Below are 18268 nucleotides of genomic sequence, written 5' to 3'. Positions count from 1 at the left end.
GCCTAGTTCATTTTTCTGTTATCTGAACAACTGGCATAGCAGTGAACAGAAATATTTAAATTTTTTAAATTGCATTTTTCTAATGCTTCATTGTTTTACCGCAGCCAAGGAATCAATAATTCATTCTTTTTTGATTAAAAAAAAAATACAACCTGCATAAAAGTCAATAGGCTTGTTTTTAAAATATATTTGTTAGGTTGAAGCCTGTTGTTTAGTTACTCTTTTCATGCTAGACATGCTGTCTAAACATGCCTGCATCACATTTGACATGAGTATATTTGTTACATTTTTAAATTATTTAAACCGGTCAGAGCTTTTCAATTTATTTATTTATTTATTTATTTATGCATTCAATCAATGTTTCCCCCTTTGTTACAATTTCTAGCAAACACACCTTTTTGCATAATGTAAGGTCTTTGCCAGACAACATTGCTGAAATTCACAGATTGTTGACAATGTGATTGGTAGCGATCCTCTCATCCTGGACTTTTGCACAACGTGGTCTGAATTGAAAGGCCTGCTCACTGGAACTCTCCAGGGAGACCGCCTCCTGCCCTCGGGCTTTGCCGACTCAGCACGTGCTCTCCCTGGACCCTTCTGCGAAGAGCCGCTCTCCCATTCTCTTTGTGAATTATGTATGACCTACTAAAAAGACTGGGCTCCACCGTTCTTCAAACATTTCACCACAAAGGGGTGCAAGTATCAGATCAAACAACAGTCAGGTCAGTGTCATTGCAGAAAGGCTTGTGGTGTCATGTATGGGGGATATGAAGGTTTAGATGTTGGCACACATCGAGGAGGTGAATGGTAATTGCTCGATTTGGTAAGTTAATTCTTTGTTGATGGTTATGTGTAAGAAAGTATTTCTATCCCTTTCTTTATTAAAAAATATATGACTAGCATTAAAAAAACCCGAGTCTGCATTTCTCATCACTCACACAGAACATAGATTGGAACTGACCTGATTTTAGGCACAATACTTTTGCTCAAATTTCAATAAAGCAGATGTTAACCCTACTCCTTTTGATTTGCATTCAAAATTGCATTCTGTACTAGGTTTAGAACCAAGAGAATTTCCTCAACGAGGTAAGCAGAGGTAAAACTACTTGCCTCTAGGAAATTTCTGCAAATCTATCTTAATCTTGTGTTTTGTCCATTTCAAGTAGTGGCAATCTGAAATGAAGGGAAAAAGCAACTTGGTGCCGTGCATGAATACCTCTATACCTTTATTATCATGTTGTGGGGCAGTTAAGATAAATAACACCCCTAATACTTTTGAAACAATCAAATATGAAGTGGCCTACTACTTCAATCAGATAACAATGTTATAATTCCATTCTGTGCATTTGCCATCCTCCGTTTTCTACTAAATTATATTTCAATACCAGACTTAGATATGTAATAAATTCTAGACATCAGCTGTGTTTTTGTAAATGCTTGCCAAATGCTATTCCCTGAAGATCTACTCTGGAGATAGAATAACCCAGGTTGCATAGAGCTATGGTATGCCTCTACCAGGACTGACAGCTGCCGCATAAATACTCTGATAATTACAGGTAATGATTGCAGTAGTTCACATACTATTATTTATAAACATAATACATTGTCAGTGGTGTTACTATGATTGTGAGTTTCTCAGAGTTTAACAATAATGCAGCAAATAATGCAGCATGGTCAGATTGGTCTGAAAGCACAATATTATTAACCCCCCCTCCCCCCACCCCTTCTCCCAACTTAGTAATTTTTAACTCCATGTAAAACTGCAGTGCTTAGACAATTTCTTTCCAAGCTGCAGAGAACATTCTTAATCTGAACACCTCATTTATGTAAAGTGCTGTTCTTTCATAGATCGCAGAGCATCTCAGAGTGGCTGACCTTCTGCATTGATGCTTTTAATGTATTTTTCTCTCCAAGTATCGATTCCACTCAGGCACTCAAACACCCCTCTCCACTGCCTGTCATGGCTTTAGAGGTTTATAAAACTGCCAACTCTACTGGTGTGATTTTTTTTTTTGCTTCTAAAAACAACTGCCAATGGGAAAAAAAAATCACATATACTGTCACAGCTGGAGAAAGATTACCCACTGTTTACCCACAAACCTGACAGCAGCATTACAAATGAAAAAACATTACACATCAAAAGCAGTATAGATTTTTGGGGAAATGCCATTTTAGTATTTGTTCATTTAACCAAAAGCAAAACCAAAAAATTAAATAAATAAATAAAAATGAGTATATGTCATAAGATAAGGGTAATATTTTACTGCTTTTCAGCAGTTTTAGCCTTGCAATTAAATAGCCCTTAGCACTGAACATATTCATGACATATTCTTATTATACCATATTATGATCTGTTAGATTATTTAACTACTGTCAAAGTTCGATGTAATAATTTATGTTAATTGACATGAAGAGTAAAAATATTACATAGATGTCTGTATTCATCTTAAACTTGTTTTACCAATTTGTTAAAACGTTTGATAAAGATCCCCTTCTTTTTACAGTAAAGCCATTATAAAAACACTATCCTTTAACAATAGGAGAGCAAACTTTGTATTGAAAATGTATACTATTTAATGGACCCGCACTCACATTTATAATACGTCTTTTAATAATAACTTAATGCTAAATTGTTAACATCTTAATAAACAAAACAAACACCACATGCATGAAATATTATAGACAACAGAAAAATGACTAACTGGACTATGGTAAGAAAGAGCAATTCTGAACAAATGGCTGGAGCATTATGTATGGCTTTTAATTTATAATGTAGCCAAGCAAACAAAGTAAACTACACATAGATTATTTGCAATAACACTAACAGTAAACAAAATGTAGGGTGGTTGTAAACCTCACCATTGTAGGCAGTCAGGGCAGTTAACACTCACAGATTACATTTTAGAGTCATGTACATAAAAACAGAGCCAATTCTATGACTCAGATGCTCTTATTTGCTCACAGTCACTCACTAAATAAGGCATGTTTGCATTAACATATTTGATGTTGCATAGTAGGGTTCCATGGTCCTGGCTACCACACGTTCATTATCATCATTATCTGTGATTTCTGGGCTGCTGTCTCTATGGTGCAGTAAAATAGTGAGGAGATTATATGATTAGGGGAGATGATCAGCACTTAAATGATGATGATGAAAGGGGGAGAAAGCAGAATGGATAAAAATGCAAATGTGAGCAGCCTTTGTGTCTGCTCATTTAGATTAGAGCGACCAGCAGCTCCCCAGGAAAAAGAGGCCATCTGGGCCCAGCAATTTTTTCAACCAGTATTCAGACTTCCCAACTGGCAATGATATATATATATATATATATATATATATATATATATATATATGTATGTATGTATGTATATAAATATTTATATGTATGTATATAAATAGAGCTCTGTCTCTGTGGAAGAAAGAAGCCTGCATCTAAATGGTTAAATTGTCTTGAAATGCCAAGATAAAGGAACAAACTTGAGTGTTACTAATCTTGACAATGTAGGATGCAAAAGAATTTTCATTTTATCTCTAAAATCTGTGAGAAGCATTATATTTTATAGCTTTAAGCTTGAATCCACCCAATTAACTTTGTGAACCTTATTGTGTTATGCTACATGCACATCGTATTGTGAGGCTTTTAAAGCCACCCGCGTGTGCAGTTCAAATAGAGCACTGTTTGCTGCTGCCAGCACTGTTGTGTGTATTACCTCAGGGTTGTTGATGTGGCAAAGATTATTTTTCATGCTTGAGCTGGGAGTGCGAGTGGCTGGTGGTGAGCTGACAGTTAAGTCATGCCCCCAGTCTCCTGGCAACTGCCTGCCAATAAACAACCCACTTTATGTACTTTGCTCCTGTACACACTAGAACAAGTAGTATGTTTCTTCACTTCACATGGTCAATGCAGCCAAGGGACTCATTCACAATATTTATCATGCCTCTCCTGAGTCACGATATCATGTTTTAACCAGCTGTAGATTCTATTCTATTTGTAGTGTCATGTTATTTTTTCTGGAATCAATATCAAGGGCATTATTTGAAAACTGTCATTGTTTTACACACAAATGCATGTTCAGGAATACATGATTTATTATAATGTTGGTGACAAGTGAGTTTGTGTCCCAGATTTTCATTACTTTGAGCATTGAGAATGGTATTGCCTGGTACCAGTTATGAACAAAATAAATAAATAAATAAATAAGACCAAAAAATAAGTAATCCAAACTGAAAATAGAGTAGAACACAATACAATGATTATAATCAAGTTTGTGTAAATCATAACCCAGCACAAAAGCACATTCTAAAACAGTTTCTAGTGCATGGTGACATGCACCATTGTCCTAATCTACAATTACTTTCACTGTAATTTCAGGTTTACCCTATTGTACCTTCCTGTCCACTTCTCCATCATCATGAATCTAGTCCTGATGCTTTACCTGTCTCTTCAACCACCATACTGGTTCAGTCAGTTGACTGTGACTATCATACACAGTCAAAAAACACCAACCCACATCGCGCACTCAAAGTAAAAAACATTGCACAACATTCATTCCTATTGGTCCCCGAAACATGATTGCCCATTTAACACCATAAAATATACATAGAACAGCATTAAGGAATATCATCAAATTGTTCTTGGAGTGTATCTCTGAGACGATTTTGTCACGGTCTTGGTATTTCATAAACAGATGTCTCATTGTGTCTCATTACATTATAAAATAGTATCACACACAACAACAACAAACATACTATAAAAAGTATGATTATATAAAATTGTCATTTTTATATTATCAATTGTCAATAAAAAAAAAGAAAATGCATCCGCTGCAGTACCGATTCGTGATATTTACATGGAATTCAATATTGCCTCCATATCATTTGACCTATCACGGTTTTATCAGGTACAAAATGGCAGTACTCGTGGTGTACAAGGTGGTGTAAAATTTTGGTGTAAAAACCAAAAAAAAAAACAGAAGCCTACTTTTCTTGCAGAAATAAAATGCTTCTTTAAAAGTAGTGTTGTGCATTTTTTTTCTCTTTCATCCTATAAAGTTCAGAGATTGAAATAAATTCTTGGGCACATAAAATTAAGAAGAATGCAATGAGGACTGACACTAATTGGAATATCATTTAAACTGAGTGCTGGAAACACAATGGCATTGGAATGTATGATGCATTTAGATAAATAAAGCTAGTAGCTGCATTTATAGGTGCAACATCTAAAACTAATGCACCGCATTACATGCTTTATGTCAGGACATGTTTAAAATGCATTTTAATGTACTATATGGAACTACATTAGAAAATAATTTTATCTCATTTCAGTTTTGCACTAAGAACCCTGTAGTGCATGCACACAAAACTCTCCATACAATCCTTCATGCAACATCACAACAGAATCTAATGCCACAGCAAACAGCTTACTACTGCACTGGTAATCCATGTGTAATGCATTGCCAAGTCAGTAGGAATGTACTTACTAAAACCCTAACAACATACATTGTAAATTCATAAAGTGTGTATTTGGAAATCTGTTTTTAAAGGATTGCAGTACATTCCAGCTATAATAATGCCTTATACCGAGCTTTTATTGCATGTAAAATATAATTTATTTTGTGCAAATTACATATTGTTGTGCAACACAGACCCAGTCCGAGCCATGACAAGATGATGAAGTACTCTACTGCTGCTGCCCTTGTGATCTGCTGTGCCTATGCTACTTTAAATGCTGAGTCCACACCACATGAGGGGGTGTGTAAATCTGAATCTAGCTATGCCACAAGTGTCTCCTCCTTGGCTCTCTCATATTGCCTATTAGTGTCTATGAAGGGAGAGGAGCACTACCACAGATGGCTTCTAGCACAAATCTGGGAGTCCTTTGGGTAGCAGCAGACACACGTGCACACACACACAAGGACACACACACACACACACACACACACACATACACACACAATTTAGAGAACTTGCAACCATATTTACAATATCATGTGTCTTTGTCTCATAGCAGCAATCAACATCTATGTTTCAGGTTAATCATGTTTCATTGTAAAGTTTTTTTCCCCCAATGATGTATGGATTCTTCACAACTGGACTAGCAAGAACATTTACTTTTTGTGTTCTCAATGTGTTCTCAGTTAAATGTATTCTTGGTTGTTTGCACCATATTGGTGGTGCACCGCCAAGAAGCTTGTGTGCAATGGTATAATAACTATTTGGTCCTGCCCAATGCTGACTACACAGCATTGAGCAGGTCACAAAGGTTTAGTTACTGTTCATACATGCGCATATACAAATAACACTATGCTCATATACAAATTACCTGCACTACATGGGTGGTCTGCTACCTGCTTTGAAAAGGAAGTCCCTCCCTTCCTGAACCACACTGCATTCAGCCATTCGTAATGCATAAATATCACCAGTAGTATGCATTGGCTTGCCCTCTTATCCACCACATCCCTTTGGCCATATTGCTATACATATTTATCAGAGTACAGACAATGTAGTACATGAGGAAAGACATTACATTACATTACATTACATTACAGGCATTGGGCAGACGCTCTTATCCAGAGCGACATACAACAAAGACTATAACCAAAACCAGGAACAGGTGTGTTGAAAACCCTAGAGGGAAGTCCAGTTCCAAGTGCAGGGAACGACCGCATAGTTTAACTTGGACCCTGTAGGTTAATCTGATTAACACAACAAAAACAGCAACAAATTAGTCTATGCAAATAAAACACGCAATATTTGAGTAGGCACAAGTGCAATAACTAAGTCAACTAAGATAAACGTATAAACAATGAAGGCAGAAAGATATACAACAGTAAATTAATTATGTAATGCTCAAAATGGACATTACAGCACAATATACTGCAGTAATATTTAACACACTGATCATTAAAAGTTAGTGATATATACCTATATTAGAAAGGGGGTTTTCACATAGGTGATTTGCGTGCATCCGGTGGAAGCTGTTCACTGTTGAGGCAGAGAATGGCTGCAGCTGTAACACACACACACACACACACATGCACACACCCACCTCTCTATGCTAACACACATATATGTTAAATAATAGTTTAGGGTAAACTACTGTGTGTTTCAGAAACAGTGCAAGGGACTCTTTTAATGACAATAGTGACTCTTCTTTTTTTGTAAAATGATGCACTCTACTGGTGCACTTATGTGTTGCAGACAAAGAAACAGCCTGATCCGTGATAAGTTGGAGAGAGGATATTCACGCGGAGGTGCATGTTAAAGGAGTTAGAACAGGTAAAGTACACATGAATTGACCTAACATGGGTCAATCATACGTAAGGTGAACATTTGTAAATGTCTGCTGTATTTAGAGCATTGCTCAGTATTTTGTTCAATGCCCCATGAAGCAGTTTAAAATTTAGGAATTCTTAGCCAAAGCAACTTACAAAAGTGTATTTTGCACAGTAACCATAGCAACCTCCATACACCATAACAGCAAGAGATACCATACAATTTGCAGCTTGGTATGCCAGTATGACAAATTTTAATTGAATGTGGGCAGCCACCAGAAGCCAGTGAAGATTCATAACTGGCGTGGCATGTGTGAATTTTGGCAGGTTGACGACTAGGCAGGCAGCAGCATTCTGGAACAGTTACAGTGATCTCCACAGACTGGTAAACCACCTGGCAAGGTGTCAGAGCAGTCCAGTCAAGAGATTACAAGGGCTTGTACAAGTAGCTGGGTTGCCCCTTGGGTGAAGAAGGGGTAGGTTATCCCCGTGTTGTGAAGGGAGAATCTGCAGGACCAGGTGGTTGCTGCTATGTCATCCAATCATGCAGCGGTATGTACCTAAACTTGGGTGTCAGGTGGAGAAAATAAGAAATTGTGTCATCAGCATAGCAATAATGTGACACAAGCAGAGATTACTGGTTCGAGTGAGTCTGTGTAAAGTAAATTCTTGAAAGGAAATTTGAGTATTGACATATACAGTATATGCTATTTTTTCTTATTTGAATTTCAGCTACCCTGGAATTTCTATGTTTCATCCAACATAGCAGCATTTATTTATTTGGTTGCCTTGCTCACCCAAATACATTTTTTTTTAAATAAGACCTTGTTCCTACGCATTCTTTAATACCACTGGTTCAGTTCTAATAGATCTATATTGTCAACCTCTTATTTATTGACGTAAGTCAATTGTAATGCACCTCAATTGTCTGTTCTTCTCCACTGGAAGGTGGAGGAACATCTGCCAAGCTTCTTCCTTTTTGTAAGATGTTTGGCAGATGTTGATAGAAAGCATGGATTCTCCTTTCATTTGCTGTCGACATCATACATGCCTGGTAGCTACAAGTTAGGGCTTGGTTTGAGTCTCATTGACTGTGAGTTGTATGTAAAATTCAAGGTCAAAAGATTCGGGGGTATGTTGATATGTTGTAAATTCAGCATGGTACCAAGCACTGTGTCAGCATTTAAATTGAAGCATTTTTAGAGCAGAGAGTTGTACTGAAAGCAAGAGTTCTGTAGGCAGTCGTTTTGTTTTTGGTTTCCTGCTCATTTTTGCTACCACAGTCAGTTATGACTCAGACATTATGGCCCATTACCTCTTGAATGGCTGAAACTAATTAAGTATGTCCATGTCATGCAGCCAGACCTGACATACTTGTACACAAGGAGGATATTGGTTCAGTGGCATTTTGAGATTTAATTGCGTTTTCGTTAGCTATTTTCCAAATGAAAGTAAAACTTACTGTGTGCAAACAATATTAATACAGATTAAAATGTCTTTCCATATGCAGACACACCGTTTTCCCATAGCATCAGCAACTTCAAAGGAGCCACGTGACACCAGTTTTACTCCGAGGGAGTCCACGCTTCTTCATTGAAACCAAAATAAGGGTCGTGGCACAGAAAAGACTAGTCAATAGTAACTGTGAATTTTAATGTAACAATTTATTTTTGTATTTAAAAGTTACCGAAACAATAATAATTAGAAATAAAATGAGAGGCTTGCATCTGATGTCGCTGACAGCCCTCCTCTTTGCGACAGCTACTGGCTCACAACAAGACGTAATTGACGATATTCTTGGAAGGTTGGGCAAGGCGACATTTTTCTTTGAAAATCAGCTCGAACAAATAAACCTGGATGGAGTAGTTGGGTACATAATTCTGCAAGGTATGTAGGCTACAATGTAATTTTTTCGAATGACGTTTCAAATAGGCTAACTGAAAATACACAGCTACTCATCAAGCGTGCTTGAAAGCATGTATTTGTGTTTTCTCATCCACGTTTGTAATTGGCTTTTTAAATTAGCTCACATATTAGAGTAGGACCAACATAATTAGTTATTGCGTCGCTCGTCGTGTGAAAACGCAGCCAAAATACAGTTTTACGTTAACAGAACGGTCTAGTGGATGGTAGCCTATTGTAGGCTAAATGTATCTCACCAATAATAATTAAATAAAGCCCAGTGTAACATTATACCTTGCTACAGTTTTGTAGTTAGTTACATTGTGTAACCCGAATATTTTCCCGGTGGTGCACCATGATGTGATTTATCTTTCCCCATCCATAACTGTATACTCAATCTTATACAGCAGCGCCGTGGACTTTTAAATAAAGGCTACAGTATAGGCCAGTTGATTCCACCTAATTGGTGGAATCTTTTATTGCTGAGTCACAGAAGACTTCCACAATGTAGCCTACTTCAGTAAACAGTAGCCTAGACTCAAAAATATTTTTTAATATTGTAAGTTACACTGTCTCAATAAAATTACTGAATATCTCTGAAGTGATTGAGTTGGTCAGTCCTAAATAAATGGCCAACAAGTAATTTTGTCTGAAATTTACTTTTGTAAGTTTATTTCATTAAAAGAAATGAGGATTTGACCAACAAATTACATTGCTTAAATATTGTCAAACGTTTTGTTGGAGTTTACTTGTTAATTGTTAATAATAGACCAGGTATACCATTTGATTATGGAACTTAAAATTATTAGTATTTCCAAATCAAGATTATAAGAACAACTTACTTGAAAAATAAGTAGACGTCCGTCGCTGTTCTAGTTCAATGGACGCCATGAGATTCAGACTTTTAGTGCTGAAACTGTTGATGTGTAACAGTAGTTAAGTGTGCTTAGCATTCGCTCCAGTGTAGATAGTTATTGAGTTAAGAGTGAATAAACAACCGTGTGAAAGTTTGCTATGTGTGGGAAGGATAAAACATGTCTCTTGCTGCTAAAAAAAACTGCAAGGTAAGTGCCTGCTTGTTACACTAGCCTACTGTTTGATTCTTACAAATGACATACATTTAATAATAAAATATGTCTGAGCAAGAATTGTTTTCTCTTTTATAACAAAATCACTGTACTTCTGAATTTACAACCATGAATAGCTGAACTGAAGGAGTCTATCCGGATATGGCCGCAAGCAGACCTTGTGAGTCAGCGCTCAATAGCTGCGAACCTGGCCAAGAGACTTGACCGCAGCACCGCCCAGGCTGTAGATGCACTACAGAAGACTGATCCAAAGTACTTCAGAGGTATTGTTGTCACAAATCAAAATGCATGTAACTGTACTGCACAGCAAGGAAATTGTTCATAATTTAACAGTAGTAGGCTAATTAAAAGAACAGTGACCTGATTGTTAAAGTTGACTTTTGGAAGATGCATCTACCCAAGAACAAACAAGCAATCATCTGTCTTTCAAGAATTTGAACCTGTTCTGGATGCATCCTTCTGGACTGTTCCCCACGAATGGGACACTTCGGATCCAGCGCTGGCCTACACAGCCTTCAGGATGATGGAGTGTTATGATGAGCAACTTAGCGATAAGTGCATCACTCTGCTCTTGGGAACCTGGTATGGAAACCTGATATAGCTGGTATAGCTGAATCTTAATGTACTGTAGTACAGTATATATTCAGAAAAAACTGGTATCAAATTTTTTTTGTCTTGTTCTGTCTCTTTTAAAGGAAAGATAATGGAACTCCCTGCATTGTTACAAAGGCCTGCAGGGACACAATGACGAGGTTTGGCTGTCCTCATTACTCCCTCTCTCACCAGCTGCTATATTTCATGGTTGGGAAAATGGTAAGATCAAAGAAAGATATTTTGCTCCATCTTCATTCTAACTTCGATGCACCTTCCCTTTAACATTGTGAAGCAAATATATAGGAGTGTTAAGTTTTTAAAACAATGAGTTCAGTGGTTGCTGAAATGACTGTAGCTGTTTATGCTAAAAGATCAGAGCCGACCAAACGGGAGCAGACGTATTACACCTGTGTAAGTTGATATTCCAGTTCCAGTTGATATTGAAATAAAATGAACAATGCTTTCATGAAGTCATAAAATCTCTTGGTTGAGCCCAGATCCGCATCTCTGGGTGTTTCTGTGTCCCAAAACCGTAACTGATTAATCAACAGTCAGGTTGATAGATACATCGATCTTAATCCTTTTTAGCCAGAAAGCTAATATGGTTATTATATTACTTAAAAATAAAACAATCCACTGTAGTATTACAAATTGCCGTTGACCTGTTTCTCCCTGTCTTCCCTCTTCTTCCAGAGAGGATGCTCCAACATCCTACAAGGAGACAGGAGGGAGTCTCGAGCCAATATGACAGACAGAGACTACCAGAAGCTGTTTTGCTCGAATATGATGAAGAGCAACACAGAGTTTGTAAGAAATGGCTTCCCTGGTCAAACAAGGGATATCTTCATAGAGAACAGTTAGTGCTGTCTTTTTTCTGTGAATCATTTGACAAATTTTCCAAGGGACGTGAATCTTCCCACAGGTTAGCATTAAGAACTGTAATATGTTTTTCATTGTTTTGCAGTAATGTTGTGTGGCTTGACTGGCTTCTCTGACTTTTTCAAATCGGACTGGTTACGGCATATTTTGTCATGGCAAGACCCAGAAGTGGGCTGTTTTGGGAAAGATGGTGAGTACAATGGTCGAAACAACTTGAAATTGCTTCACAACATCATCTTTGTTCACTTCTTCCCATTTGATCTTTGTTTTAAAAGCCTTGACGACTGCATGCCTATGATATGTTCTGTGGGCATTTATAGAGAAGGACATCGCACAAGTGTTTGGTGAGGAGCAGGTGGAAAACAAACAGGTTCACAAAAGAGTGAGGAGAAGAGAAAAAACTTTAAATGGTAAGGCAGTTTTTGCTTTGGTTTAGCATCATTACACACTTTCATTATGAATGTATTGTCTGCTTTTACACAGCAATTAAATGGGAACTTGAATTCATTCATGAGCCATGATTTGAGTTTAGAATGTAATTTCACTCTAACACATTAATTGGATTACAGTAGGCCATGGGAGATTCTGAACCCTCTCATTTTCCCTTACAGATGGGTGCTCCAGTCATATGACAGGGGTTGCAGTCAGTGCTCTGGGCGGATTCCTGAACTACTACCTGACAGAACAGGACATTACAAAGAGACCGCTGACCTGAGTGCCAGAACACAGCGCAATGAGAGTCTTTTTTTTTTTTTACATAGAAAATCAAGCTATTGGCTTCACTGTTTTGCATTTTACGACAGTTAAATGCATAAGTATTGGATGGGGGCACAACTTTAGTTGTTTTGCCTCTGTACTCCAGCACATTGGATTTAAAATAAAACAATATATAATAAAATATGAGGTTAAAGTGTAGACTGTCTTCTTTTTGAGGGCATTTATGTCTATATTAGGTGATCCATGTAGGCATTACGGCCCTTTTGTACATTAATTTGGCCCATTTTATGGGAATAATCAGACAAATTATCACAATCTGAAATAAAGTCATATTTAGTATTTCCACAGTGAAATAGTCCGTATTAAATCAACTCTGTGAGGCTACTTACTGTTAGGTTATACGTGTGAGTGCAAATCATGTGCATTCAATGACTATCTGAAGTCTGCAAACCACAGACATCACTATATGCCATCTTCAGTTTCTGTTTCTGGGGCATTTTGCCTTCAGTCTTGTCTTTAGCAAGTGAAACACATGTTCAGTTGTTCAGGACAGATGATTGACTTGGCCAGTCAAGAACATTCCAGTTTTTGGCCCTGAAAAACTCCTTGGTTGCTTTAGCAGTATGTTTGGAGTCATGATTTTTGAGGTATTTGATTGGATCTGAGCTGATAAGATGTTTCTGTGCATTTCAGAATATATCCCGCTGCTGTGTTATGCCCAAGCCAGAGCACTAACCATCTGCTTTGGATCATTAGCCAACCATTCCTTTCTTTATCCACATTTTCCTCTTTCCATCACTTTGGAACCGGTTAATACTTGTCTCATCTGTTCATAAGATTACTTAATTCTAGAACTCTCCAGTATGTACTTCTTAGCAAACTCTGACCAGGTCATTCTGTTCTCGAGGCTTATCAGTGGTTTGCATCTTGCGGTGTACCCTCTGAGGTTATGCTGGTGTAGTCTTCTCTTTATGTTTGTGTTTACAGTACAAATCTATGCCTACAACAGTGTTCTAAATCAGGTGACCGTTGGACAGTTGAAAAGGGTTTTTCTTCAGTATTCTTTGGTCATTCACTATAGTGGTCTTCTGTTGTCTACCAGGATCGTTTGCTGTTGCTGAGCTGAGCGGTGCATGTCTGCTTTGTAACAATGTATCATACAGTTTATTTTCACACCCTTAGTGCTTTGGCTATGTCTCTGATCTGTTTATGCAGATTTTCAGCCTCATGATGGCCTGCCTTACTGGCATTGACACTTATTTGATCCTCATGTTGAGAGACAACAGCAACAGACTCCAAATGCAAATTCCACACCAAGAATCAACTGTATACCTTTGGTTAGCTTTCTTGTGCATGAGCTAATGATGCAAAGACACACAGCTGGCCAAGACACAATTGTCCAATTACTTTTTCTCCCCTTAATTAGGGGCCTATGTATAAAAAGGGCGGTAATTCCTACATAGATCAACTGATATGGATATGAATACCCTCAAATTGCTATAAAGCTGGCAGTCTGCACTTTACCCTAACATTCATTGTTTTATTTAACCCTCCTGTTCTGTTCATTTTTTAGGTACAGCAAAAATGTTCCCGGGTCAATCCCCATACAGGGGGGGTTTGCAAATACATGAAATGAACCATTTTCATTTAAAATGTTGATTACACTAATTAAGGCCAGTAGAAGAAGTTTCATACTGAAAAAATAATTTTAAGTATTTTTCCTAGATTTTCAAACTTTAAAAAGGGTCAATTTGACCCGCAACATAACAGGAGGGTTAAAATCCAGTGTGCTGGAGTACAGAGCCAAAACAACAAAAAAGCGTGTCACTAGCCCAATACTTTTGCATTTGCCTGTATAACTGCTGAAATACATCCATTTGCATTAACGACACAGTGTTAATTAGTGTAATTAAATGCATGTTTGCTTGAAAAAAGAATGTTTGAGCTATGCAATACATCTGTTAATTGTATGGCTCTTTTGTATTCTTTTTATTGTATAACAATGGGAAACAAGTAAAACATGCTGAGTTTAAAAAAGTAACATTTACACGAACCCCTTCCCTCAATAAGAAAGAAACGCCCTGCTAGTTTAAAAAAGGCACTGCCTTAAACTGCAAATTATAAGTAAATAAATAAATAAATAAAGCAATTTTGAAGTTCAGGTTAAATCATAATTTTAATCTTAAAATAATCTTCATTTACTGTTGTCTGAATTCTGGGTAGAGGTTAAATTGAGGTTCCTGCTTGTTCATTTTGCTCTTTCCACTTGGCTATACTCAACTGTAAGCGACTTGAATAAAATGATTATGACAAAAACAGTTGCAATATATGAACAAAAATACACCAAACATAGCTGTCATGAATTTGACTGTGTCCTTATGAAATGTTTAAAAAATGGCCTCTTTGGATGATATTCTTGATCACACTGAAAATTGAAATAAAAAATATTGCAGACCTGAATTTGGATTGGAGTTCTTTAAGCAGGGGAGACTCAAACATAACTGGTTGGTCTTCATTTGACTCTCCTTCAGATGCTGCTCTGTAGTGGTTTGCCTGCTCTTTGAATGAACTTATGGAAGTGACGTAATTCATTAGCCCCTTTGTGTATGACAGCTCAGAAAATGAATTACCATTCCACAGCTGCACTGTAGCATTGAAACCTGTTTCAAATCGGTTACCACAACAAAAACACCTCAGGAGCTGTCTCTTATACTTAAGCCTTACTGTGGAAATTCAAACCAACTGATAGAATTGCACAGCAATAGTAAGTAAAAATCAACAATTAAGCTTCCTGTAAAATTGTACCTGCTCGGGATTCGCCCGGGTTTGTTGAAAACCGAGGCATGTCATTATTGTTTAATGGGTCTTGGTGATATTGAAGCAAATGTTGCCCTTACTGTTCCCCTAAACTCTATTTTCTAAAGTCATATAGGCTCCTGTCTTTGATTTCCTTCCTCTAACTGGGCTATTCATGGATGGATTTTCATTTCACACAAATAACACATATAAGGCATCCATTTAAATATATAGGTACCCAATTTACAACTCTCTTGTTTCTTTATTGCATACATTGGGTATTTCTGTAGCATTCTCCAACAGTACTTGTCCTAGTTATTCTACACAACTCTGGTTTTATACAAATTGGTATCCAAGCATCCCCCTAAGACTACCTTAAATTGAATATTTGCAGTCTGATAGGGATCATGGTTCACACTGTATCTTGTTCATCCTCCTGACTGGGGAGTCGGGTGTGCTCCCTGTGCACCTTAAACAATCAGTGCTCCTGCTTCACAGTGTCCCTGACAACGGCTGATTGCCTGGGCATGCAGGGGTAGGAAACCTCACTCAGACGAGGCCCATATGTCCAGTCCACTCCACAAATCAATAGGGAAGAATGACTCGTGACCTACAGATACCTTTCATAATGCACATTCCTTTTTCATTGTATGATTTATGATGCAAGGTCTTTGGTTCCTTGTGATGATAAACAAGTATGCCTTTGTGTCCCTTTGTGCAGATCCTAGGGGACCGAGGTGCTGTAAACAACTGCAAGCCTTCTGCTGGCACTGAGGTTCATTTATTTTCCCTCTTACTAAATATGGAAAGCTCCCAGCTGGGAGTCGTGAATCTGGTCAATTATGCTAGTGTTTGAAGGCTTTTTCAGGACTGTAAAAATAGAAAACTGAATACAACCTTTCTCATGCATATGCACTTCATACTGTATACCTAAATAAACAGAAAAAAGGGATAGTGAGCATATTCAGGGGAAGAAAAAGTACAGTAATTATGTTAATACACTTGATAATCCAATGATTATATTCAGCAGACCCTGCTCATTGTGTAGATTTGGCTGTGCAGAAACAACAGATTTTGGCTGTGCTCGGCACTGAGCCCAGTCTCAAAAAGATGTGTGTGTTTCCCCCCATGATCGGAGGGGTCAGTGGAAGTTCAATGGACTGTTCCCAACCAAGAACATGCCTATAAATGAGATGAGACAGATTATCACTCTGTATATAATCACCTCTCCCTCTATTTTTATTTGACGTTTTTTTTTTTCTTTCTCTTTTTGGACCTTCTGTCAAACAGGTGAGGCTTTTAAAATTGAACCGTGTTGTCTGGGTTAGAATGTGCGTGTTTGTTCAATTGATTGTGGCAAAATGAGGAGGCAGACCTTTTTGGTGCCTTTGATTTTCAGATAAAAGCAATCAACTGAGAAAACAACTTTTGATGAGAGAACAACCTTAAAGTCCACTGGTGATTACGAGCCTTGCCCCTTGTGATGATCACCCTTCAGGACTGTGCAACTCGATTAAAATGGATAGGAAACATCTCTCTGAGAGGATTCCTGTCCGTGAAGCTCAGTGGGGCTTATCTGATGCAAGGGCACATGAATGTCATTCAAAGTGCTATTGTAGCCCTACACCTACATGATATATTGCCATGATTTCTCCAGAATGACAGCAATTTCACCCTTAATCCAAAAAATAAATAAAAAATCCCACAATAAATAATACACCTGCCATACTGTAAATAAAACATGCCATATTTTCCCAAACCTCTGCCACATGAACAGCACCCCAACCATGATTGTCCTTGCCAAGCACCTGAGGTGTTGAACTGTACACAGTGGATCATTTCTAGGCTTTTTTTTCTTCTTTCAAATAACTTTTTAGCTATTTTTGGTGCAAGATTGAATTTATTACTCAAATACTACAGCTCTTCTACTTTCTGGTACTGCTTATTTCCTATCGTAAGTCGACCTGTTAGGTTAAAGGTCAGATTTGTGTTCATCAGTTCCGATTATTTCTTTTTAAAAATGTATTGTGCAGTTTTGTGAAGCTGTGTAGTATAAGGGCTATGGAAATGGGCTTGTAATTCCAAAGTGATAGGTTTTATTCCCAGGCTGAGTACTGCTGTTGTGCCCTGGGTAAAATATTAAACCAGAATTGCTTCAGAATTGCTTCAAAAAAAGAAAGAAAAAAAGAATGACTTATGTCATACCTTGTAAGTCACTCTTAACAAAAACATCTGCTAAATGCCTAAAAAGTAAATCTGACAAATACTATGCCAAACACTAATACACATACTGCTCTACTCAACAGCTGTTTGAAAATAATTCCGTGTCCAGCAGTTGAGTCACATCAAACCGGCGCTCTACAGTGTGACTGGAAACTAATGGTCAATACATTCGTTTCTTTATGAAGTTGACCTCAGAGCATCACAAGGTTCATAATGTGCCAAAGATTTCTTTCTGATCTGGTTCACTGTGTAATGGAAATGCCACATTTTAAAGTTACAATATAACAAAGTTCAATGAGGCATTTTAGGGTAGATAAAACAGACACACACACAACAACACAGCTTGCATGAATGCATATATGTAATGCGGAATTCAAATGAATCAAGGCATTTCAATCATTTTGTGCCAGCTGGCCAGTTGAAGACAATATATTTATAAGGTAAGCGCTAATTATGAAACGATTATGTGTATTTATTTGGTCATAATAGCACGATTTCCAATTCAAGCAAAGCAGTGAAAAAGTAAATAATTACCCAATCTGTGCCCAATAAACAGCTGATGTTGTTCAATTAGGAAATTGATAGGTTCTAACTACTGAAACATTCTATTAATAAGAAGATCATTCACAAATCACTCATAAATCTTCAATATAACCCTTGATCAATCTTATTTCTGACTCACTGCAGAACTCCACTGGAAAATATTTTCCACTATGTACCTGCATCTGATCTTGGCCTTCTGGAATGGGACACTAAACCCAACCGACTGTGGCTGATATTCTGGTGAATGGATCTGG

General features: G+C 37.5%; 1 protein-coding gene across 1 annotated transcript; it reads left to right on the top strand.

Moving 5' to 3' along the window:
• Positions 1-8805: 8805 nt before the first annotated feature.
• Positions 8806-13992, top strand: c2h16orf89 (chromosome 2 C16orf89 homolog). The gene is made up of 8 exons (XM_035403139.1): positions 8806-9159; positions 10379-10525; positions 10694-10844; positions 10958-11075; positions 11550-11712; positions 11821-11925; positions 12056-12145; positions 12347-13992. The coding sequence occupies exons 1-8, from the start codon at positions 8985-8987 to the stop codon at positions 12448-12450; spliced, it is 1053 nt and encodes a 350-aa protein (XP_035259030.1). The 5' UTR covers positions 8806-8984; the 3' UTR covers positions 12451-13992.
• Positions 13993-18268: the final 4276 nt, after the last annotated feature.

Source organism: Anguilla anguilla, chromosome 2 (assembly GCF_013347855.1).
Source record: "Anguilla anguilla isolate fAngAng1 chromosome 2, fAngAng1.pri, whole genome shotgun sequence".
NCBI lineage: Eukaryota > Metazoa > Chordata > Actinopteri > Anguilliformes > Anguillidae > Anguilla > Anguilla anguilla.
Note: the sequence above shows the minus strand (reverse complement) of the source record. Positions and strands in the feature narration are given on the sequence as shown.

Coding starts and splice junctions, on each gene's coding strand:
- c2h16orf89 (XM_035403139.1), top strand. CDS start 8,985: ATGAGAGGCTTGCATCTGATGTCGCTGACAGCCCTCCTCTTTGCGACA. Junction 11,713..11,820: donor GGATATCTTCATAGAGAACA/GTTAGTGCTGTC, acceptor ATTGTTTTGCAG/TAATGTTGTGTGGCTTGACT. Junction 12,146..12,346: donor AAGAGAAAAAACTTTAAATG/GTAAGGCAGTTT, acceptor TTTCCCTTACAG/ATGGGTGCTCCAGTCATATG.